Here is a 23,740-nt window from a genome sequence, read left to right as displayed (position 1 = left end):
CTCATCTGCACTTCCATTTTAATTCAAGAAAAGGCTCCAAAACCTGCTTGTCTCTAACATTTTGAAACATTTGGTGTTAAAAAATAATTTCTTTGTCTTTGCCTTGCAGATTCAGCTGTCTATACTTCTAATGTCTGTAGAATTATCCCACCATTTCTCTGCAATGGTCATCACATAATGTACTTCTATCACACAACTCAATGCCATGTACTACAATTCACAAATGCTCTAAACTGTTAACTTTAGCAACATTTAGCATGGAACACCTAAGTCTCCCCTTTTTTAAAGTAGGTTTAGTGGCATCATTATATATACTTCAAACAACTCTTGTATACAAGCCCCCACAGCAGTGCCTTTGTGAAATGTATGCCTGCGATATAGGAACACAAAGAACTCATCCGCATTACTGAAGTAAATTCCTCAATGCCAACAGATATACTAAGTCATCTTTTCTCACAATCACACAAACATGTTACTGATCATCAAAGTTTATTGGTTTAGGATGCATGACAATTACAGACAACAGATCACTGTAGGTTTCCACTTTAGTTGGAGGCAATTTTCTGTAAGAGAAGGAGAGAGGAGAAGAAAGACTAATGAGTTTTATAAATGATAGGGCAGTCTCAGCAGGCTTCAATGTACGCATAACACTTCATTTAAAAAAAATGTATTACACTTTTTTTATAACTTGGGCCACCCATAAGGGTAGGGTACATTCCATTTAAATAATTTGTGTACTATAAGATGTATATTTATGATGATATAATTCTGACACCTTAGTTTAAGAGAAAAATAAAAGCATTCACTCACCTCGTTGATCCAGTCGATGTAAGCGGAGACGCGAGTGAAGACGGTGGGCTTCTTAGCGTAGTTGCAGCTCAGACCTGAGCCAAAGCTCACAACGCCGTGCACATCCCAAGCGCCATCATCTCCTTGGCAGTTCAGAGGGCCACCAGAGTCTCCCTGTCACAGACAAAAGAAATAATTTAATTTCAGTGTTCCAGCTTGTCCTTGTACCAAGATAAACAGAAAATATAGCAAAGAAAACCAATGTTGATGGTTAGCAAATGTGTATTATTGCTTTCCATTCAAGGTCTCCGTGTATGTGTTGTGTATGTTACATATGTAACATAAACCTGCCATCACGGATGTCATCATTTTCGTCTGGAGAGTAGACAGGTGTCTGTAAAAGACATATCTAGGGATATTCGATGGCACATAAACCCTCAAATAGCACAGTCCCCTAAGAGTCCCTCTTGAATTTATTTTTCTAAGCACTAATCTGGATCCAGTACAGAGGATTTAAATAATAAGCAATTTATTGCCTGCTCTTAAAAACTCTTCCAAGTAGAGAAGACACATTATTCCACCATTAAACCTTTATGAAGGGAGGCCAGGAGCGTTGGTGGATTAATGTAATTCTTTCTCACCCCTTTGAGAGTGTTGCAAGTCCCTGTTACAAAACAACAGTTCATGGCTGCCTATCAATCAAACAATCCAATTTAAAACCTTCTTAGTAAACAAAATGTCCCCCTTTATGCATGGTCTGGTGTAACTAAAAGGTAAATTCAAGACACCCTCACAACATAGGTCATTAAGCGCATGTAAAACAGGTCTTATCAATAATCTGCTAAATATTATTCTGCTGACAACTGCTTACTAAGCTTAAAAACTGGATGCTGGGGAATTCCATCCTCACCCACTTTCAAGCAGGGGTTAGAGAGAAAGTGAGAATGGTAGATCAAATTTTCAGCTTTCTTCTCATGTACTGGAAAATGGTCAAAATAGAGCGTGGACATCTCTATGTTGCCTTCATCAATCTACAGGCAACATTTGACCCAATCCCCAGAGCTAAACTTTGGATAGTATTAAAGGAAATGGGTGTCCCAAGTAACATTTCGACACTCTCATCAGACTCATAACAACACTAATGCCCAGGTCAAATGGGGAAGGATGGGGATGTAACTGACTGTATTTCAGTTGACAAAGGGGTTAGGCGGGTGTGTTTTGGAAGCCAACCCTCTTCTACTTTGTATCGATTCTCCTAAAATGGCTAGAGTTAGGTTCCCTGCCCTCTTATTCGCTGATGATACTTTGCTCATATCTAAAACCATAATGGTTCTCCAATCTCTTCTAGATCAATTTGTGGGTTTTTGTGATGCTAGAGGTCTCGAATTCAAGTCCGAAAAAACAAAGTATATGAGCTTTATTCCACACAAGTTGAAGAGGCATTTATTGACGGAGGGTGATAGAGCAATAAAAAAAGTACCCCATTTTGACTATCTTGGAGTGAAAATCTCGAAGTCTATGTCCTAGTACCCACAAATTTCCAAGAGTCAGATAGTACTCCAATATACAGCAACAACTGTATTTAAGTACTTTAAATCAATATCTACGAGACTAATATCTCGCCTGTGCCGAGAATTCATTCTTAAAAGCTCACTTAAACCTACCTTACAGTACCCCTACATTACAGCTTTACCTAGACATGGGATTAAAGGTATTGCAGATATAATCAAGCTCAGAAAAATCATTTACTGGTCCAGAATTTGGCAGACAGAGGAATTAGCTCCGAATAGAGAGTGCTTACAAGAGCTAATAGCTAATGATCATCAAGGCACGACACCGTGGCTTAGCTACGTGTAGTACTGGCTGATGACCATGAGACTCAAACAATTGTGGGCTGAACGTCCCACGATTAATAGGGGTTCCTGCAATCTTTTAAAGTCATGTTTTTGGTTGCATGTAAAGGAGTCCTGGTGTACAACAGTGAGAGCTGGAAATATCACTGACCATGTTTTGGACATTAAATATGTTCCAAAGCTTGAGCTGTTTTTAGATGAAATGACTCCTTATTTAGCCAAACATTTATATATAAAATTCAAATATGGAATTTTACCCTTAAGACGCTTTACAACTAATTGGTCAGCTTCCATCCCTCCATTGCTCCCTGACTGTTGTCCGAGATGTGTCTCACAGAAGGAAACTGAGGCACATTGTCTTTTCTTCTTCCCACTATACATGGTTCACAGGAAAAGGTGGATTACACCAATATGCGGTTTGCTGCGAATTGTGCAGTCCAAAGAGGCCTTGCGGATATCGAAATCTGATACAAGAAATGCAATAGTTTTTGTCTGGCTCGTTTTTTACAAACAACTTTGCATATATGAAACAATGTTATCATGATGCAATGAATTGTATATATTACCTACTGGCGGTCGCCAGTAGGTATATATAGTTAGGATTTTTTCTCTATGGGTTTTTTGAAAATTCTATGTCTAATAACTTTGGCGTTTGTGGACGGAATTGGCTGAAATTTTCAGGAAAATGGCACATTTTGTTTCTGAGCAGCCCTTGAAAATTTGGGGGGGGTTCGTCCAGTGGGGGCCGAGAAAAAAGGGGGGTCCCAAAACGTGTTTTTAACATTGAGTTTTCCATAGGGCGGTTGGCCTCACTTTTAGCCCGAACGGCTGAATGGATTTGCACGAAACTTGGCAAAATTGTAGGGACTGGTAGCCCGATGTGCCTTTTGTAGGTCTCAATATATGTGCTCCAGTGGATTTTGAGAAATTAACGTTTTAAAAAAGATATATATCTGTAACAGCGGACCGGTTAGCGCTCTGGTTCGCGGACTTTTCGCGCAACGGAGCTTTGTGAAGCGAAGCTGATTGGTTCTCCGGCGTCTGTCAACATTCCAAACAGTCCGTAGCGGCCGCCATCTTGTCTCTCGGTAGGATCGAGAGACAAGAGGAGGTCAAAACAAAGGGGGAAATAACTATAAGGGGGCATAGTAGATCCTCGCTGACCCCCTAGGTTTGATGTGGAGGTTTTAAAAGGGCCCCGCGGGGCAAAAAAAAATAATAAAAATAATAATTGAACGGCTGAATGGATTTGCACGAAACTTGGCAAAATATTAGGGACTGGTAGCCCGATGTGCCTTTGCTAGGTCTCAATATATGTGCTCCAGTGGATTTTGAGAAATTAACGTTCAAAAAAAGATATATATCTGTAACAGCGCTCCGCTTCGCGTAACGGAGGTTTGCGAAGCTGATTGGTCATTCTGTCACTGGGCTATAGTTGGGCTACATCTGGCTGATATTTGGGCTACATTTGTTTTTTTGTGTGTCTGGCGGCCATCTTTGGGCTACATTGGGCTACATTGGGCTTCATTGGGCTACATTCGGCTAATTAGCAAATAGCTCATCGCAAACTAGGAATGGTAAAGAATCGCTATTTATTCCTTAAAGTTCGCTATTTAGGAAATGCAAATAACTTTGATGATACATATGGCGGTTCATCTCTAACAAGATAAGAAGCATAGGGATAGATTTATGATGACTGGCGCATCACCAGGGATGTGTTAGTCATTCTGTGCCGCTGTTCCGTCACCTATGGTGTGCTGCATTTACAATGCGGCGCATCACGGGGCAAAAACAGCACAGATGCGTGATGTATCTGTGCCGTAAAGGTGGCGCATTGCTGGAGTTGTATCGCAAGTGTGATGAAGGTCCAGCAAGGGTCGGGGGTGCCCCTGTCGCAGGGTTTCTGTTCTCACACAGAACTGTGGACAGAGGATTGGAACCTCGGCGAATTAGGGTGTCCCAAAACTCACGTTAGTAATCAAAAACTATTTAGCAAGCTAGGTACAGTGTCACATTGGATATAACAAACTCTCAATGTTTAGACAATCCAGAATATGAACTTATAGTACCTCAGGATACGTGGAACTCATGAACAGTCGGTCGTTATATATTTCTTAGAAACCAGAACATGGAGTTAAGAAGAACACATGTGTATTTGAAATGTTTATTTACTAATGCCGTCTTCTCAGGCGTAGTACCTTAGATAATAAAAGTACACATATTATCAGTAGCAAAATTACCAGCATAGTTACTAGTACATAAAAAGTGAATGGTGATAGTATGTTAACATGCTGTAAATGAATAAGAGTTAGCAACACTTATAAGCAGCCGCGGGCCGTGGAGGGAGTTACGGTGAGGCAGGGAGGCGGGGAGGGGGAGAAGCAGGGTGGAGAATACAAGTACACATATTATCAGTAGCAAAATTACCAGCATAGTTACTAGTACATAAAAAGCGAATGGTGACAGTATGTTAACATGCTGTAAATGAATAAGAGTTAGCAACACTTATAAGCAGCCGCGGGCCGTGGAGGGAGTTACGGTGGGGCAGGGAGGCGGGGAGGGGGAGGGGCAAGGTAGAGAGGGCTCCACCCTGCTTCTCCCCCTCCCCGCCTCCCTGCCTCACCGTAACTCCCTCCACGGCCCGCGGCTGCTTATATCTCACCCTCCCTAATACACATATTATATTATTTGCTAAGAAGGTCTCTTTGTGTTGGTTTAGGGCGTGCCCATACTTTAGTGTCTTAGATTTGAAGGAATCACATCAGCATACACCAGCTCTCTCTTCATGTGAACCGCATCAACTGTTGTGTATGTGTGTTCGGCAAAGCAATATAAAACCCGCCTCATGCCCAGAATTGGCAGAAGTTGCACTTATGTTATGAGTATGAAGTCGTGGAGATCAGACCTCATAACAATTCTGTATCGTGTTGTTCTTGAAACTTTAGCACTCGCTGTACAGATATAGTTTAACAAGTAAAGCAGATAGTAGACCAATAACATATTATTCTCATGTAAACCACGATGAACTACTAGGTGGAAAGCTAAAGCAACAACTAAATGTCGTGTGCAGAAGTTGCAAAAAAGGAAAAATGGCGTTTAAACCGGTAATGAGCCCATGCTAACTTAACACGGTGTAAAGATATCCAGGACCTAGATGACACCTCCTCATGATCCGGAAACGAACTGAATAAGATAATAGAAGTGCCATCTCATGAGAGCAGATTGCAAGTTTATATGTGGACGGTCCGCAAGGTAAAGCATTAAAAACTAGGAAAATTCAATGCTAAAGAAAAATAAAACAGCCAAGTACTTTATCGAGTCTTAAGCCAATAGGCAAGGTAAATAATAAAAACTTGACAATTAAGTCAATGAATTGTCAATGAAATTCTAGTACTCAGCATATGAAACATGAAAAAGGTCTATGACATAACTGTGTATGCAAAATAAGCTGCAACAGCCTCCAACAGGAAGTCACCGTCTTCATCCGAAAACAGTTCAGCCATCCAATTTAAAAGCGGAAAAGAACATACGTGCTCTCCCAGCACCGGATCCTCTATCACCATCAGAGGACAGTTCGGTGGGTTTTCAAGAAAGCTGTGTTCCAAGAAAGACTGTGCTGCCGCCAGTAAATTCCAGGGACCAAGTAGTCCATGCATCAATGCCACAGCCATAATCCTTTCGCCAGGACAAATCAACTCGTGAGTAATGATAGGAGTCATCAGCTGATTAAAGTCGACGTCAGGAGAAACCGGTCTGCAGAGACACAAATCAATGGCCCAATCGAAATCACAGGTCAGGCAGTGAAATACAGGCTGGACACAGGTGAAGTAGGAGAACCGAAAAGATAATCCATATGCCGTGCTTAATATCGCCAACGGCATTGTGCCATAATATTCTAGCATGCGATTGCGGAACAGTGTCAGCAGCTGCAGGGTCGGAGGTTGCATAGGAGGGACATCCATATTTAAAAATGTAAAAAAGCACAAGAGCGTCCGCTGGTAATGCAAGTAAAAATGCAATCCACGAACCAGAGTGGAGAAAATGGAATGAAAGGGAGCAGGGATGACTCCAAAGATTTTCTCAAATGAAGTCACGAGACCACTGGTAACAACTTTAAAAAAGTGTGCCAGGGATTTTGTGGAGGATGCGTTAAAGATAGTCGGAAACATGTTGCTGAAATTGAAAGGCAAACCTGTGTACGGGTGTTCGCTATGTGAAGTACGAAAGTTTCACGGGCCGAACTCAAGGCCACCTCTCTCTGAGACAAAAGAGCTCTTATTCTTGTCATGCCGTTGAAACGTGTCCCAAGGTTGGTATTTGTGGCCAGATTGAAAACTCCCTATGTTCATGTGTGGGAGGAAATAGAACATTTCTGCAGCAAATAACCCGTTCACTTACTGTTACGATAAAAGGAATACTTTTAATTAACTCAGAACAATCTTCATTATTGAGCATCAAATAACTACCATTTTCCAACAACTTGAACGTGGGGATGATAGCAGGAACTGGCGTGCCTTGCAACACGCAAGCCATATTTGGTCGGTGTTTGTTGCATGAATCGTGTAACTGTATGTGCCTACACATTAGTGAATGATCTGGCGTCTCAGTGCATTCCTCTCCATTCAGATAAACTTCTTGATCATCTTTGAAACATCTGTATGTGTATGGAAGCGACCAGACCTCATGAACAAAAGCACTACCTAAAGGTTCATAAAGACCTATTGGTATATATTTCATACAATTTGAAAACTTATATAAAGCAAAAGGCAGCGTTATTAAACCGTGGATAAGGCATGTTGCCAAAAAACCCGCAATCCTCTGCTGATGATGTCACTGAGCATGTCATGAATGATGTAATATGTGACATCATCAGTAGTGGATTATGGGTAATAGTATCTCTAGTTTACTCCCCTATAGCTGTCTTTCTTTTAACATAAGTGTGTGTTTCCTTCCCTTATACTTACTGTTTTTGGTTCGCTTCCAGTTCGCGTACCAGCGAGCGAACTAGGAAGCGAACTAAGAGAAATAGAGGTTGGCACAGTTCCAAATATTGTACCAATTTTTTAATAACGGGGAGGTAGTTCTGAAAAGAACTTTTTTTTTTATTTTTCTGAACATTTTTTTAATGTTTTTGAATTTTTCGGAACAGTTTTATATTTTTTTGGGTTTTTCTTGGAGGGGGCAATGAAAACGATTCATTGTAAAGGGCTCAACAGGAGCAACAAAACAAAAAAAAGAAGTATTTATTATTTTGGGCGTTTCGGACAAACTTGCATATGATAGTCAATAGCTCTGTTGATCAGAGTGATGCTTCTTTCTCCGTAGGAAATGAATCCATCGCAAAATACGCAGGTGTGTTTTACTTCACCAAATCTCATTTGTATATTTGGCACCATCTCCCTGCCCTCTGGTCCCGTTACTTCCGGTACAACAGATCTTCTGGCCATAATAGGGAGATTATCTAGGTCGTTCCGAAACTGTGCAGCACTGTAGTTGTTAGGATGCCACCTAGTCATATGGCGATGCATTGTGTAGTTTCCGAAACTGTATTTTTTGTCGGTCCCTCTGGACAGTCTATCTTGACATATAAGGCAAGTAACGTATCTTGCATTTACTTTTTTCTGACCTTTGGGAATTTTAAAAAATTGCCAAATGAAGTTTTCTTTCCGGTGAGACGTCTTGGGCTGCTCAGGCAAAAACTGCCTCTCTTCGTGCTCGTCCTCCTGTTCCTCTTCTTCTTCTTCTTGTTGAATTACAACTTGAGCAGGTGGTCCACTCTTCCTTGGATGTGGTGGAGGTGGTGGGGAAGCACCAGCTGAAGCTACTAAAGAAGCCATTGCTCAGTGATCACAAAGGGTCTTTCTCTCACAATGATGAAAGTCAGAGTGAGGAAAGAAGGAGGGATTTTCATCATTTGGGAAAAACAAGAGTTCTCAACCAATCAAAAGTGTTCATTTTAGATTATATGACCTAGTCTTACATCATTAGGAAACCAAAAGTGAAATGAACCAATGAAAAGTGTTATTACCAAGTCACATGACTTGCTGTGTTTACGTTAAGCGCTTTGCAGGGCCTCCCGGTTTGCTTCCAGAAACCTGCGCTTTGGCACTCGCTTCGCGTACCAGTTCGCTAACGTAGCACGTCATATGACGTATCACGCGACAACGTGGAACGTCATGCGGACGGGAGGCGTCACGATGTTGTTTTCTAACGCGGCACTTGCGGTAAAGAAACGTTTACCGGCTCGCGGTCTATTTCGCGGCATCAAGGTCAGCTAACGGGAAGCTTCCCGATTCGCGAAGCGGGAACGAAGAAAAAAAAATATTTTAAAAAAAAATTATTCATAAACATATAAAATATATTTTTGGATTTAAAGAAGAATACATTTTACAGCTACAGATATTAGCTGTTAAAAAAACAATGAAATTCACAGAAAAAACCATAGGTTATAGACCATATATAGTTAGGAATTAGCATTTACAAAACCTTGAAAATTCACTGAAAAAACCATAGGTTATAGACCATATATAGTTAGGAATTAGCATTTAGAAAACCTTATTTTACTCACACAAAACCATTGAAATTCCATATATAGTTAGTTGCACTAACTATATATCGCGCACCCGCAATCCACTGCTGATGATGTCACATATTACATCATTCATGACATGGTCAGTGACATCACTGATGACATCACTGATGACAACATCCAGTGATTATGTGTTTCTGTAAAGTTTAAATATGTTTTACATATTGAAGAATGAGTGGATGTATAAGTGTCTGAATGAAGGTTTTAGTAGGTGCGTGATTGACTGTATGAGTGAGTGATTAAATGCGTCTTACTGAATGCACGGGTTAGTGACTAAACTGTCTTAATTTGTGCATCATTATGTCTGTTGTGATGTAAACTGCTGCATGTGTTGATCATTAGCTATACGAGAGGCTATATGTGTTATTAATTGGTTGCCCAAGTATTTCTATGGGAGATTGAGTTTGTGTGGGGGTGGCTGGAAGGTGTGTGACTCTGTGCATAGATGTGTGAGCAGTTTATTCACTAGGTGTATGAGTTCAAGAGTGCATGTGGAAACAGCTACATGGGCAGTTGACTGTGTGCATGAGTGTATTGATGAGTGAATGGATATCTCAATGCTACATGTCATAGTAAGTACATATGTCAAACACAGTACATGTGAGAGTTGGCATATATAAATAACTGTGCATGAGAGCCACTGAGTGAGTGGTTGTATCGATCATTGTGAACTTGTATCAGGGATTGTATAAGAGAGTAAATATGTGTTAGTATATGTTTCAATAAGTAAGGTGTGTATAACTGTATAGTTGAAGAAATGGAGGTGAGATTGTTTCTTTGCATGACTGACTGGGTGTGTGAGTAACTCCATGGATGAGTGGCAGTGTGTGAGTGTCTGTATACACTGAGTGTATCTAAGGTTATATTAGAGTCTGAAGAAGTTTATCGTATTAGCACAAGAATGATGCCAAATGAGACGTCATCAGTGATGTCATCAGTGATGTCATTTGAGATGTCATCAGTGATGTCATCAGTGATGTCACTGACCATGTCATGAATGATGTAATATGTGACATCATCAGCAGTGGATTGCGGGTGCGCGATATATAGTTAGTGCAACTAACTATATATGGAATTTCAATGGTTTTGTGTGAGTAAAATAAGGTTTTCTAAATGCTAATTCCTAACTATATATGGTCTATAACCTATGGTTTTTTCAGTGAATATATATATATATATATATATATATATATATATATATATATATACATATATATATATATATATGTGTGTGTGTGTGTGTGTATCTTAAGTCTTGCTGTAAACTTTTTATATTTTTTTTAATATGAATTTGAAAACTGATTTATTTCAGTCATTTTTGTTTTATGGGGAATACCTAAAAATAAACATACTCAAACAGGTAAAAATAAATGTCATGACAGATATTATACTGGCCCAGTCCATTAGACAGTTATTCTATTTTGTACAAAAATATCTGAATGTCCACTTTATCCAGTACTGACACTGAGGGAGGAGATTGTCTGGTCTAATTTTTCACATTGTTTACAGGTTTGGGATCCAATGAACAGGTATGAGCTAATTTCTTCAGAGTATTATTGTTTAGGAGTGGAAATTGGAACTAATATCCCCAGATTCCAGGGCCTATGACTTACCCACGTAATAGCCCTGCCTCTCCTTCAGGGCAGGTTCTATTGCCAGTGGCGGCTGGTGCATAGGGGCGAATGGGGTGTTGCCCCACTAGCCTCGGGAGCCGGGACGAGGATCGGGGAGGAATACAAGAGACACGTACCACACGCAATGCAGCAGCGTCAAATCAATGAAGTGCCCCGTGTGTTGAAAATTAAGTTCTGTCTGACTCTGACTGGTTTTTTTTCGTCAAGGGACGGACGATGACGAGGTCACAGGAGGTCTCACAGGAGGTCAGAGACCTCTTGCGCATGTGCTGGGCCGGGGCGAGGAATATTGCTCGCCCTGGAAGCACAAACGCAGAAAGAATGATGGCATCATGAAGGGAGTGGCGTAAGAAAGGGGAAAATGCCTGCTTTCAAATGGACGCCTATGCTGCGCCCTAGGCGTCTTTAGCAGCGCGCCACTGAAATCAATGGCAAGGGGCAGGGCAGTGGGTGGCAATAACCGGAGCACTCCCATTGCCTTTGCGCTACTCCCAGGCCTCTGATTGGACAATGGGATGCGGGAGCTTGTGCATTTCTCAGGACGGACACAGGCACTGGACACAGTCAGAGCACCACACTGCAGAACACTCTCGCCCTCCAGCCTCTCACACGCCACAGGCCCGGATGTGTTTCTTGAGCAGAGATCGATGTCACTACTTGGTAAATGGATCGTGCAAATAAACAATACGGAAAAATGATTGATCCGGCAGCTAGGAAAGCACAAGCAGAGTGACGCCAGGTAGGCACAACATTAAATAATCCATGCCCTGCCTGGATTGGCTTCACATTGCAATCAGCCTGCTCCTCATGGTAACATACATGGCATGCCCGCATGGGGGACATTACAGCCTCAATGCCAAGCATGCCCTCTTCTCTCATTAAATTATGATTTTCATGATTTTCTTCCTCTGCGCTAGTACATTCTCGCGCTAGCCAGGCTTTAATTAGAGTTTTGGGAGGAGGTGCGAATGTGAAAGTGAAAGATCAACTGTGGTGGTGAGTGACTGCAGTGCAGAAGTCTTTAGAGTAGTGCGCTTGTACAGTACTTTCATAAATTCCCGAATGTGGCTTGAGTGGTTTAATTTATAGATTTGTGCGTGCGCTGAGTTGAGCTTTGGCTGCCAAAAGGAGGCATCAGGCATTGTTTCTGTTTGGCAGAAGTCAGTTGAACCCTCCCGAGCCCCCTCCCAACACTGGGCACTCAACTCAGACTTCCACGCCCACCACCTTCAAATGTCACCAGCCGCCTCGTATCTATTGCATGCAATACCCTGCAGCCATCAAGGGCACCATCAGGGAGCTGGCGCTCACGAAGGGACAGAAGAATGTCACATCACCTAAGGTGACATAAATCCATGTCCTGTTCCCAAAGTGAACATTGACTGGTCTTAACACAGAGGATACTTACATTGCAGCCAGACACGACTCCATCTCCGCCAGCACAGACCATAGTTTCCTTCACGTTTGATCCCCACCAGTCTCGCTGAGCGCAGGTGGCATGATCGACAACCGGTAGCAGCGCCTGCTGCAGATTGTCAGCAATAGGGCCATTGGCTGAAACAGAACAAATGGAAGATTGAGATACAGCAACATAGCAATCTTCATTCAGAAACAAATTATTTTACAGGCTATTAATTGTAAATCAAATCCTGTACAAGTTCATATCATGGATATTCTATAGGAGAGCAAAACTCTCGAAGAAACTCTTAGGATATTTGTATGCTAATTTCCCAAAGAGCAATTTCCCTAGGGCCATCCTAGGTGTTGCTATCACATTAAATTTTATTACCACTGCTCTTTTTGGTCACAGTAGTTTCCTATAGGAATGCTAACAAGAATCCTGAATGGAGCATAGAAAAGGCTTACTGTTGACCTAGGATTTCATAGTCTTCCTTCTGGTGGACACCATCCAGGCCTGTGGCGATTTATGCGGGGTGTAATTTCTCAACATACTGAGATTCCTCCCCTCTCAATTTCTGACATTTAAGCTGGATTAAGACGAGGTCCCTCATCCGTCTTCATTACAAGCCCAGATAAAGGTGCTTATGAGGTGAACAAGGACAACTGCTGAATGAATAAGGGGGGGGGGGACGTTTTCCTTACTGTAGAGGCGGCCCCATCCAGTAACGAAGCAAGAGAAGTTATTCGGCAGCAGACCTCCTGCGGCTGGTAGGCACGCCGGCTCAATCTTCTCCGACACCTGTACGGGTTCAGCCAGCTTGATCAGAGCGATGTCATTACTGCAAGAATAAGAGGGTTTGTTAGTGGATCCTGCAAACTAAAGGGAAGGGATTAGTCCACAGATATCAAGGACAAAGAATCGTTACACATTCACCAGGGTCACCAGTGAGATGTTTGGGATTTAATAAGGCACATGAATAAAAATCATCACCCTCAGCAACTACAAATTATTCCAGACACAATGTGAAAGCAGACGAAAAGTGTCAGAGGGAGAAACAAAACAGCATCAGACATGGTTTCACAGGGCGAGCCCAAAAATGGTGCCGTGAGACTTCGGCTTTAACTATTAACTTTAGGCACTCAATCTTCCTTGGATCAATGGTCCCGATTCACAAAAGTAATCTGAGAAAAAATCCTAACTTTACGACTTTCGCTATTCACAGAAGGCATTTAGGAGTACTAAAGTTAGGATTTTGTCTCAGTCAATCTTAAGTTTTGGTCATAAGTTAAACGTAAGACAAATATAAGTTTAACTGAGACAAAATCCTAACTTTACGACTAGGATATTGTCTTAGTTATACTTAAGTTTGAATTAAGTTTAACTTAAGACCAAAACTTAAGTTTAACTGAGACAAAATTACAACATTAGTACTCCTAAATGCCTTCTGTTAATACAGAAAGTCATAAAGTTAGGATTTTGTCTCAGATTACTTTGTGAATCTGGCCCAATGTGAGGACAATACAGTGCCCTTTCACAAGAAAACCTGCTGTTTTTGCTCTTTACGAAGATACATAAGTGGAACCTTGGAACCTAGAGATATGGTGCTAATCCTGGCTTTCGAAATTGAACAAAAATTGTGTTGTTATGGGGAAGCTATTTATCCTCCATTCCTTTGTAACTTTACCTAACACAAGAGTTACAAATGTTGTCCGCATACAACTGATTGAAAAAGAGATTCTCTGTGACATAATTTCTAAGCGCCATCACAAGGGGGCCCGCTAGAGCACTCAGAGGAATACTGAAGGCCTTATTTATGAGCCCCTTGCATCATTTTTGTGCCACCATTGCTTCACTTTTCGTGATGCAGCAGCGGCATAAATAACACCCCACGTTGTGCCATATTTACAAAGTGACGCATCTAGGCAGATGTGTCACAATGTAAACCCCTGTGCTACATTATACCTGCATCAGGTATAATTTATGAAGGGGGGGGAGTTTCCCCGCAAGAAAGCCTCGTAGAAGTGGTGCAGTAAAATCTATCAGATTTCACTGTGCCACTTCTATGACGCCACTGCGTCAAAACTTACGCCTGGCTCATAGCAGGCATAAGTGTGGCACAGTGCAATCGGTATAGGCCTCCCTCATGCACTGCTGAAGTTTTGTCATGCTTTCGACACAACACCAGCAATGCGTGGGCCTACAGATTAGTCAGGATTCCTGATGCATCTGTCAATCTTTGCTACATGGAGTGCCGCACAGTAAATACGGCGCATCCAAGGTGTCGCAAGGAGGGCACAGTGAAAAGTGTTGCATTGCTGTTTTACCGCAGTGATGAGACAATTTTCATAAATGAGGCCCTGAATTGGTGCTTGATATCTAGAAATACGAGCCCCCAACATTCCCATTGAGATACGGATCATCGCTGCTTCTCTCTAGCCTCAGTGACATTAATTATAGCAAGACGTACACGATGAGGAAGGAGTTCCACTTTTCATGGACGATGATCTTGGCGGGACTGATCATGACTGATCCTTCTTCATCTGCTGTGTTCAGGCTGTGTTTCCCCAGAGCAACGCGGTAGGTCCTGGAGCTGCTACAAAAACAAAAAAATATATGACATCATGTTAAAAAAATATTTACTGTGGAAACAGAGCAGCTAAGCCCAGACCAGACAAAGACAGATAAAGAACAAAATCCTAAGCACTGGACCTCTCATGGAGATTGATAGCCTGAGACAGCAGTTTTTTCCACACAATGGACTTCTAGGATGCAGTGAGAATTCCCCACCCACACTTGTCCTGCTCCCTAGACAGCCTGCAGCTTTCCTGTGTGAAGTGTGGCAAACATACATCTCTGTCTCAACTTTGTTTAGTAGAAATAAAAGAAACTGCAGAGGGAAGGAAGCTCATGATTGCAGATAAAGACCTCAAACAGGTGGTCTGAGTCATGGTCTTAATTCTTCTTCTAGGCAGAGGTTAGGCTATCTGGACTGGTTCACCCAAAACCTCCCTGGCTCCACTGAAAGCTGTGATACAAAGAGATACAAACATTTTGAACGAACCCGCCCCTTCCTCCCTTCTTCTTCCATCCACCTATACTATAACTCCCTTTCTCTCGCTCTCTCTTCTTCCTCTCTACTATCTCTCGTAAAGCCCCCCACAGTGGCTGCCGCAGTGAACCTAGAAGGGGCGTGTGAAAGTGACAGAGGTGCCCAACAACTCCTGCCTCCTTCCCAGGAATGCCCAATAGACTGGTCAGTCCACACCTTGAGCCCGGTACTCAGCACCTGCAACGAATGCGCAAATTGAGCACTGTGCCATCTGCACAAGCTTCCTCTCTTTCTTTCTCTCCTGCCCCCTTAAATCCCCTCCTATAGTTCTTCTACTAGATATTTGTACTTTGTGGATTCATAAACATTAGAAAACAATGGCTATTGCTAAGGTTGCACATTTAAAATGGCGCTGGGGTATCTTAGTCGTGATGCATGTCTACAAAGGGCAATCCCTGGTCTACAGAAGAACCAGACCTTCTCCTTTCAGGTCCTAGTGTTGTTTTACATTTGACTGAGAACCAGGCTCTCACCGTGCCAGTATTTAGAGAGTCTGGCTCAGGTTTGGTCCATACCATCAACCAAAGAAGTGGCCACCACAATAATTTTCTAGATCGAAGCTTTTCATTGAGAACTTCAGACCTCCTAATCCTTTCGTGTCAGAGACACCTCTTCGTAGGGTTAGCGGTTTGCACCAAATCCCCCCTCAGAGATCTGAGTAGAGCTTGTTACCTGATGCAGTGGGCAGCTGTCAGGACCCACTGCTCACTGATGAGGGTCCCCCCGCAGGTGTGGCCCCATCGGCTCCCGCTCTGGTACTGCAGCGAGATCTGGAAAGGAGCAAAAGCCATCAGTGTCTTCCCAGTGGGTCTGACAGACAGGGGCACATCTGGAAAGATACTGCTGCTTCTTTTACCTGCCAAGGCCAGCTGTTGGGCCTCACATCCTCACCTCCCACCACCCTGGAGGTGCTGGGTGGGTGGGAAGGCACGCCACAGCTGTAGGCTGCAACAGAAAGCAACAAAAGACATTTCAAATGAAAATTAAAGGTGAACGAGGATTGCGCTGCACTTTATGCCACAACTGCAATCTTTTAAGCACTGTCAGTAGAGAAACTATACAGCAAGTACATAAAGCGATGTGCATACCGTCACACAGTATGTCAGTGGAGGAAACACAATACAACATCAGTACTATGTCTGCATCAAGATATACCAACAATTGAAGATATTCCCCCAATCATAGACCCTTCAGGGCAGGAGCTCACATCAAAGTGCTGGAGTTCGTGTCTCTTAACAGACATGTGACAGGATTGTTCATTGCTGTATGGGAAGATCCCTTAACAGAGTACTTTAGCATGATTTTTTTTAACTGGGCACTGGTAGATCTTCGAGGATGTGGGAAACCTGAAGTCTAACCTGGGGTGTCCTAAATTTTGCAGATCATTTTGACACTTTTTTCATGTTCTGTAACTGAAGAGAGCAGCTCCCTCAGCTTCGTGATACAGAACAACAGGCTAATGTTTCCGCTCACATTACAAACACTCACCCAGCCAGAGAGGGTTTGTTCATGGGGGACAAGTGTTACAACAAATGTTCGGGAGGTTGTGACTGCCCTTCACTAGGTACATCTCTAATGTGTCCCAGTCTAGAGTACACGAAAAATACACGTGCCAATCCGACTGTTAAACTTGCAAATGTACTTTGTACATTGCAAAACTGTGCACATTTATAAACCGTAAAATTGCAACCTTAAACTCAGTCTCACCCTTAATGTTAAAACCAACCTTTATCCCAAAATGGCTCCATCGCAGAGGATGGATTCATTCAGCGCCCCCTCTGCCCTGTGACGAAGAGCTCACTGTGGCAAGGCCGGGTGCAGCCAAACTCATTGGCAGGGCAGGCAATACACCACCAGGACCACCCGGGGCCTTAGGAAGACTAAACCCGTCCAACCCCAAAAGGCTTCATCCTTTCTTACCCTGAGACCAGATCACCATTAAACTGGTGTGATCTCTCTTCAAATGTCTACACTTGATGGCCCTGTGGTACCTCAATGCCAAAGTGTTGTGCTTACCCCCATCAGAGCTCTAAATCCTCCGGACGACTGTGCCTAGACCTCACCGGAACAGCAACTTCTCAACCCGCTGAATGGAAACTGAGACAACATGCCTTAAAGACCCTTCCCTGGTCCTTGATACCCTGCGCCCACATAGAGCCTTCCCAGCAGTTGACATGAGTTGATGCCCTCACACACTGTAAGTCTTTTGTAACAAGCCCACCAGACTCTGGGCTCCCCTGGTTCTCCCAGCAGGGTCCTTACTCTTGTTGGTTCACTATCAGCTTCTTTGCAAGTGCTGCCCAGGCCTGGACTGTAGGAATTTCCTTCATGTGTCTCATATTTCAGATTCTACTATGATTTCTCCTTGGCACAACCCTATATTAAAGTTTAATTGTACAATCATATTTTGGAAATTATAGATATCCACTGGTATTTTCTTCGTTCAGGATATTTATAAAAATTATGTTTTGTTATCTTTCTCTGAACTACAGGCTAGATTCATGTTACCCAATACCAAAACTCTTAAATATGACATTCTTTGTAATGTACTACTTAGCACTTTCCCAAATATGCTACCCCACATTAAAAGCCCTGATTCGGTATCATGTATTAAAGCTTTTTCTGCCTCCCAACATACTATTTCCAAATGTTATAAACAGCTTAATTGAACAAGTTCTACTAATTTAACCTTTTTATCCACTTTTTGGAATGCAGAACTCTCTCTGAATTTTTCGTTAAATTATTGGATACAAATATGGACCATATATATTTGAGGGTGGTTTCCTGTATCATCTCAAACAAACGCTTTTATTTTATTCAATTGTCTATGGACTCCTTACAAATTATATAAGGCTAAACTTATAAATTCTTCACTTTGATGGAATTGCAAATGTTATGATGGTACTTTAAAGCAAATGCTTTTTAAAAGCACAGTAATATTTAAATTCTGGAAGAATGTTTGGTATATTATTGTTAAAATACTTCTTATCTCTGAGCCTTTCACTTACAATATGCTTGTTGATAAATCTTATGTTTTACCATTCACCTTATTGAGCCCCATTGTAAACGTTTTAATCTTCTTGTTTCTATTACTATTAAATCCATTACCTCCAATTGGAAATTAGCTAAAGCATTATCAGTGCAAGCGTGGTGGTCTTATGTCACTTTTATTAAATTTGGTGCCCAATTATCTTATAAGGTACCATAAAAAATACATCGTCATTTAATCAGTTATGGAAAACAATTGATGATTATATCAATACTGATTTATAAAAACATTTGAAGACACTAATTTTTATTTATTGACGTTGTTGTATGACTAAATTGTTTGAGGAGTAGTCTCGTTTGTTCAATATTCAACTTTATAATTTAACAGTTTTTATGACAATTGTAAATGTATGGTATATAGATATTGTTATGAAAATATTTTTGAACTTCACATTAATCTGTTATATATACCAACACTGTATCATTTTTTGTTGTGTCTTTGTCTGTAATAAAACCTGATAAAATAATTTGAACACAAAAAAGAAGTTCCTTTATTGTCCCCTAAACCCTTAACTTTGGAATCCTGGTGGCATTAATAGGGTTAGCCTGTAAGATAAATGCAGTCAACACTATCTTGTTCTCGCTCCCCTCCTGTCTGCGCCCATACAACCCCACCACCCATACACAAAAGCTTTTTAATGAATAATCGGCGTACTGTGCTCTCAACAACTCAAACCAGCTTGTTTTTCACAAAAACACACTACCTTTTTTCTAGTGGATGTGGACCTTCCATCCTAGGGAGTAGCCTCATGGCCCACGGCACAAACCTTCCCCCTTCACTGCTTCACCAATATGAAAACCCAGATGTATCAGTTCAATTGATACAGTCATCACTTCTGTGAGCCTTCCCTCTTCCCTCTACCTTACCCACAGCCATCTGCAGGATGGCACGTGTTTCTATCACTCATTCCCTATTCTTCCTGTGGAGAAGATACCTATTAGCTTTGATCCCTCATTCTTTTGCTCTAAATTCAAGGCACTAATCTCAGAATCTCAGGCGTAGGTTAGCTCCTCCATATTTATTCACTTGGGATTTTTCTGAAGCACCTCTTGTAACTTATATTTTGACATCTCCCTGTGAGAACCTTCTCTTAGGGAAGTCCCTCCAGCACTGTTTACACGGCTCATCTTTCTAAGGCCTCAGAGTCAGTACACAGATCGATAGATGCACAGATATATAACTTGGCATTGCGGACACCAGTCAAGTATGGCCATGCAATACTATACAACCTTACTCTTCATCATAGGTTGTGGACTCTGCTCATAAAGAATTTATTATGATTCCTGTGTTAAATAATGTTCTATTTACTGTATGACAATTCCTCTTACTATGTGGATATCTGTTTTAAGATGCTCAGTTGACATAACACACCTCGTTTGTCTCTCCTGATCCTGAGACATCATTGAAAATTAATTCTCATTGTAGCGGTACAAAAAGCCTGTTTAGTGTTGTAAAAACTCAATAAAAGAACCTTAAAAAACTAAGCATTTTGGAAATATGAAGTATCAAGAACTCACCTGTCTTTCGCCCTCTGTAAGTAACTAAATCGCTTATTGACTTGGTATGATAAATCTCTACTGAAAGCGCTTCAAGCTAACATGAGTGCTATGTAAGAACAATAAAATAAAGTGACTAACTCTGCGCATCTACTTAACCAAATGGGAGAAGATCTCTTCCAATCCAGGAGTAGGCGCCAACAGAAGTTTGGTGATCTAGTGGAAGTTCTCTGAAGAAGAAGCGGGCTGGTGAAGTCTACCGCAGAGTCCCTGTATTGAGGGACTTGAAAGATGCCGCTGATACACATCATTGATGGCTGTTCAACACCCAGAGTAGAGAAACCAAACACAGCAGAGTGGCCAGTATAGTGCTATGGTTTCAACCTGTGCTTTTTGTTGATGTATGGTCAAAATTAGGTGGAGGTAAAGGATACAAGGAACTTTCCTTGGAGACAGCAAACGGTTGGGATGCTCCAAGGGTGTTCTGAAGAAGAGTACCAATGAACGCTGTAGGCAGGAGTTGTTACCGCACCCCCTTGAAACTCGGCTTGAGTATGAGGAGGTAAGTAGTTGTTGGGTAGGAGGTCACATCCCTGAGCATGGTATCTTGAGATGGAAACATGTGGAATAAAAGATAAAATCGACCTGAAAGATAAATGAGGCAAGCTAAACTAGAAGACAGCTGGGCATGACCAGTTAAGATGGATTCTGTACTCGGGGACTTCAGAGATAGGAGTTGGCACTCATAAAGATGGGTGGGTTCAGATAGTATGTAGGTATTGTGTTGAATACATGACATAATGAACCAAGAGATGAGCAATGGAGACAAATGTGAACTAAGAAACGGGAAAGAATCGCTGAGGAGAAAGAGATCCAGGGAAGCTCAGGTGTGACATGATCAAGTCTTATTGGCTCTTACGGTCTGAGGTAGAGGGCCGCCATGAGAGGTGAAGGAGCCTTCCTGAAGATGAATAAGTAAGAATGCAAAGATAGACACAAGCCATTCTTGATTTTAATAATATAAGAAGCTTTTATTAAAGAATGCAGTTTGAGTTGCCATGAAGGCAGATGTCAGTTCAGTTAAGATGAAGAAAGTCCAGGATGTCTCTGCCGTTTTTAAATAAATGCTGTAAATGTGCTATTAATGAGGCGGCACATGATGCAACAGTAAATGCTCCAAAAGACTTACAAACCCATTTAATCCATTCATTTCAGAAGATTAGGAAAAAGAAAAGCTCTTACCGCAGCTTACGAGGACAGCGACGAGCAAAAACCTGAACATTGTTGCGGCTTGAGGTCGAGTGAAAAACCAGAGGGTATTTATATGGTAGAGGGTATCTATGTTAGGGAAGGCGGGGACAAGCTGTCACTCAAACTGTAGAAAGAAAAAGCATGCTGTCCTTGGGAGAACTATTCCTGCACATTCTGTGAAATATTAATGGTGAAATCCCTGATATGAGGTTATTTTGAGAACATCTTATCCGTGAAACTTGTGAACGTTGGGGGCAGCCAACATATGTTGTGCAGTTTGCTTTTTAAATGCAAAGTGCATCTTGTCTCTAAAACAACGTGACATGACCATAGGAAGTGAACATTTGTTTTTTGAGGCACGTAGACCTTGTATCCCTGTCAGTGCGTGCCTCAGTGCAGCCCTCCCATTGCGCTGAGATCACGCATATTTAACAAAGAACCTGTGGGTCCTTTCAAATTGAGTGTCATCACTGGTGTACCACTATGAATCAGATGATCAATGTCTGAACAAACAATGCCAAAGACTGCTTAAAGTTTAGATACCATTAAATGCTGATCTTCCCTGAGTAGCCATTGACATCCACAAGCTCTTACATCAATCCTGATCATTTTCACAACCTCCTGATTCAGTCATAGGCCAGCAACCACCAGCGAGCTATTTCACATGGCCACAAAACTCAACATCTCAGGAGGTCAACAGAAAAGAAGGATCTGCTGCATCATCAGCATCGAGAAAAAGAAATCAGCAAAACAAGAGACAAGCAGCCATGATCTGGGCATGCACCCAGAATATGGAATAACAACCTTGGCTGAGCCTTAGCGCACAGACACACCGAGCAAATCAGCATCATATTAGAAAAGGCCAAGAGGGCAAATTTATTCAACGACAATGGCGGTCAGCTCTGATACCAGCTTCCTAACCTTAATGTAAACAAGAATATTGATTTCGGTGCCACTCATTCTTGTTCACTCCTTCTGACACCTGATCATAATTCATGGGGTCAGTATGATATATATTAATTAGCGGAAACATTTTGAGGTTCTTGCAATCACATCATGACCTGAAGGCCCTGACCACACATGGTGGGGAAGGGATTAAGTTCAGTGTCGGCTCCTCTGCTAAGGCAGAGGAGCGTCGCCCCACTGCTATTAGAGCAAATGGGTAAAATAGAATGATAATAACTGAACAATACTATAATTTTATTTTTTGTAGCTGCAAGGCTTGTTTAGGGCATGGCTGGTGGCTCAGGGAGTAGGAGTGAACAATGCACACTAAGTGCGCATGACTGCTTGGCGGGCCGTTTTAGCCAGCCAAGCCGTCATGTGCACTTTGCATAGTCCCCACCAGGCTGTAATAGACAGCCTGGTAGCGAATATGCACAGGCTCCCTGCCCCAATCTGAGCACCGATCCATGGCGCGTGATTCCTTCTTCCAGACTGGAGTCAGGTAGAGCAGAGAAGCAGACGAGTGATGCGGCAAGCAGAAAAGGTAAGTGTGTTTTAAAAATATATATTATTAACCACTCCGACCACCACTCCCATTCCGTATAAGCCACCACTAATTGAGTTTATTGAAGAGGACATTCTTCCCAGGGAGGAGTCCACAAAAGTAATTTGGACGAAGCTGGAAATAGCTAATCTGGTGTGGAGATATAGCCACCTTTTTGCCACATGGAAACATAATGTACGAAGCAACAATGGTAGGATATCCCAAACCATGTGACACCTATCAAGCCACTGGCATAGGCGTCATCACAAGTCCCAAGTCCATTCTTAATTCTAATCAAGATGTTCTAAATTCTATGTCAACTTTCAACGAGTTGACAATCAAATGAAGCCAACAAACAGGGAGACAGGCACGCATAAAACAATATTATAATCAGGTTTTAGCCCATGGGGAAGTTTGGAGCTGGTTGGTCACCACACTACACAGAGACACATCCCAGCAGAGGTAACCGTAATCAATCACTTATAATACAAACTGGGTGTGGCCTAAGATCAGTATTCTTGCTCTCTTGGAATGTGGCAGGCTTGGCAAGACTCCTAAAAGATGAGGACACTTACTCCGTTCTGTTTCTTAACAATATAATCTGCATACAAGAACCTTGGTGCTGTGATCCCCTTCCTGTTCTGGGATGCAGCTGCTTCTTGTGAATGCTAGTAAGGTTTAGAACAAGGACAGGGCTATGGGTGTTTTGAGCATTTATGTGTCACGCACTCTCAATTGCGTAGTCAATCATAATATGTTATAGGTTGTAGGAATTGCAGCAAATATGGAACACAATAGGGGGTGCCAATTGAATGCTCTTTTTTTAATAAACTTTAATTGTGATTCTGCCAATTACCTTAAGTCAAGAAGTATACAGTGGTGGCGGCAAGGAACAGTGGCGGGGGCGGGGAGAGACAAAATATAAAAAGTAAAAAACACTTAACTCCTCATGGCTGCCTCCATCTCTCCCCCATCTCTCCTCCTTCGCTGACAGTCCGGAAGCACACAGGTTCCCTTAAGCTAATCACAATGCTGCAATGAAGCGTTGTGATTGGTCTGATCGCCGTGGTTTGGCGCTC

The 23,740-nt window shown here is 42.0% G+C and overlaps 1 protein-coding gene across 1 annotated transcript; it reads right to left on the bottom strand.

Annotated features, from left to right (window-relative positions):
• Positions 1-472: 472 nt before the first annotated feature.
• On the bottom strand, positions 473-21,230 carry LOC144763802 (chymotrypsin-C-like). The gene is made up of 8 exons (XM_078649749.1): positions 21,164-21,230; positions 16,233-16,321; positions 16,049-16,146; positions 14,735-14,860; positions 12,969-13,105; positions 12,274-12,419; positions 811-963; positions 473-563 (listed from the first exon to the last, which is right to left on the bottom strand). The coding sequence occupies exons 1-8, from the start codon at positions 21,201-21,203 to the stop codon at positions 546-548; spliced, it is 807 nt and encodes a 268-aa protein (XP_078505875.1). The 5' UTR covers positions 21,204-21,230; the 3' UTR covers positions 473-545.
• Positions 21,231-23,740: the final 2,510 nt, after the last annotated feature.

The sequence above is a fragment of the Lissotriton helveticus genome, chromosome 6 (assembly GCF_964261635.1).
Source record: "Lissotriton helveticus chromosome 6, aLisHel1.1, whole genome shotgun sequence".
Taxonomy (NCBI): Eukaryota; Metazoa; Chordata; class Amphibia; order Caudata; family Salamandridae; genus Lissotriton; species Lissotriton helveticus.
The sequence above is the reverse complement of the archived record's forward strand: the minus strand, read 5'-3'. Positions and strand labels throughout refer to the sequence as shown.

Excerpts from the sequence above, each read along its gene's own strand:
- LOC144763802 (XM_078649749.1), bottom strand. The coding sequence starts at position 21,203 with ATGTTCAGGTTTTTGCTCGTCGCTGTCCTCGTAAGCTGCG. Across the intron at positions 16,147-16,232 it reads CCAACAGCTGGCCTTGGCAG|ATCTCGCTGCAGTACCAGAG; the intron begins GTAAAAGAAGCA and ends GCTCCTTTCCAG. Across the intron at positions 12,420-12,968 it reads TGGATGGGGCCGCCTCTACA|CCAATGGCCCTATTGCTGAC; the intron begins GTAAGGAAAACG and ends GTTCTGTTTCAG.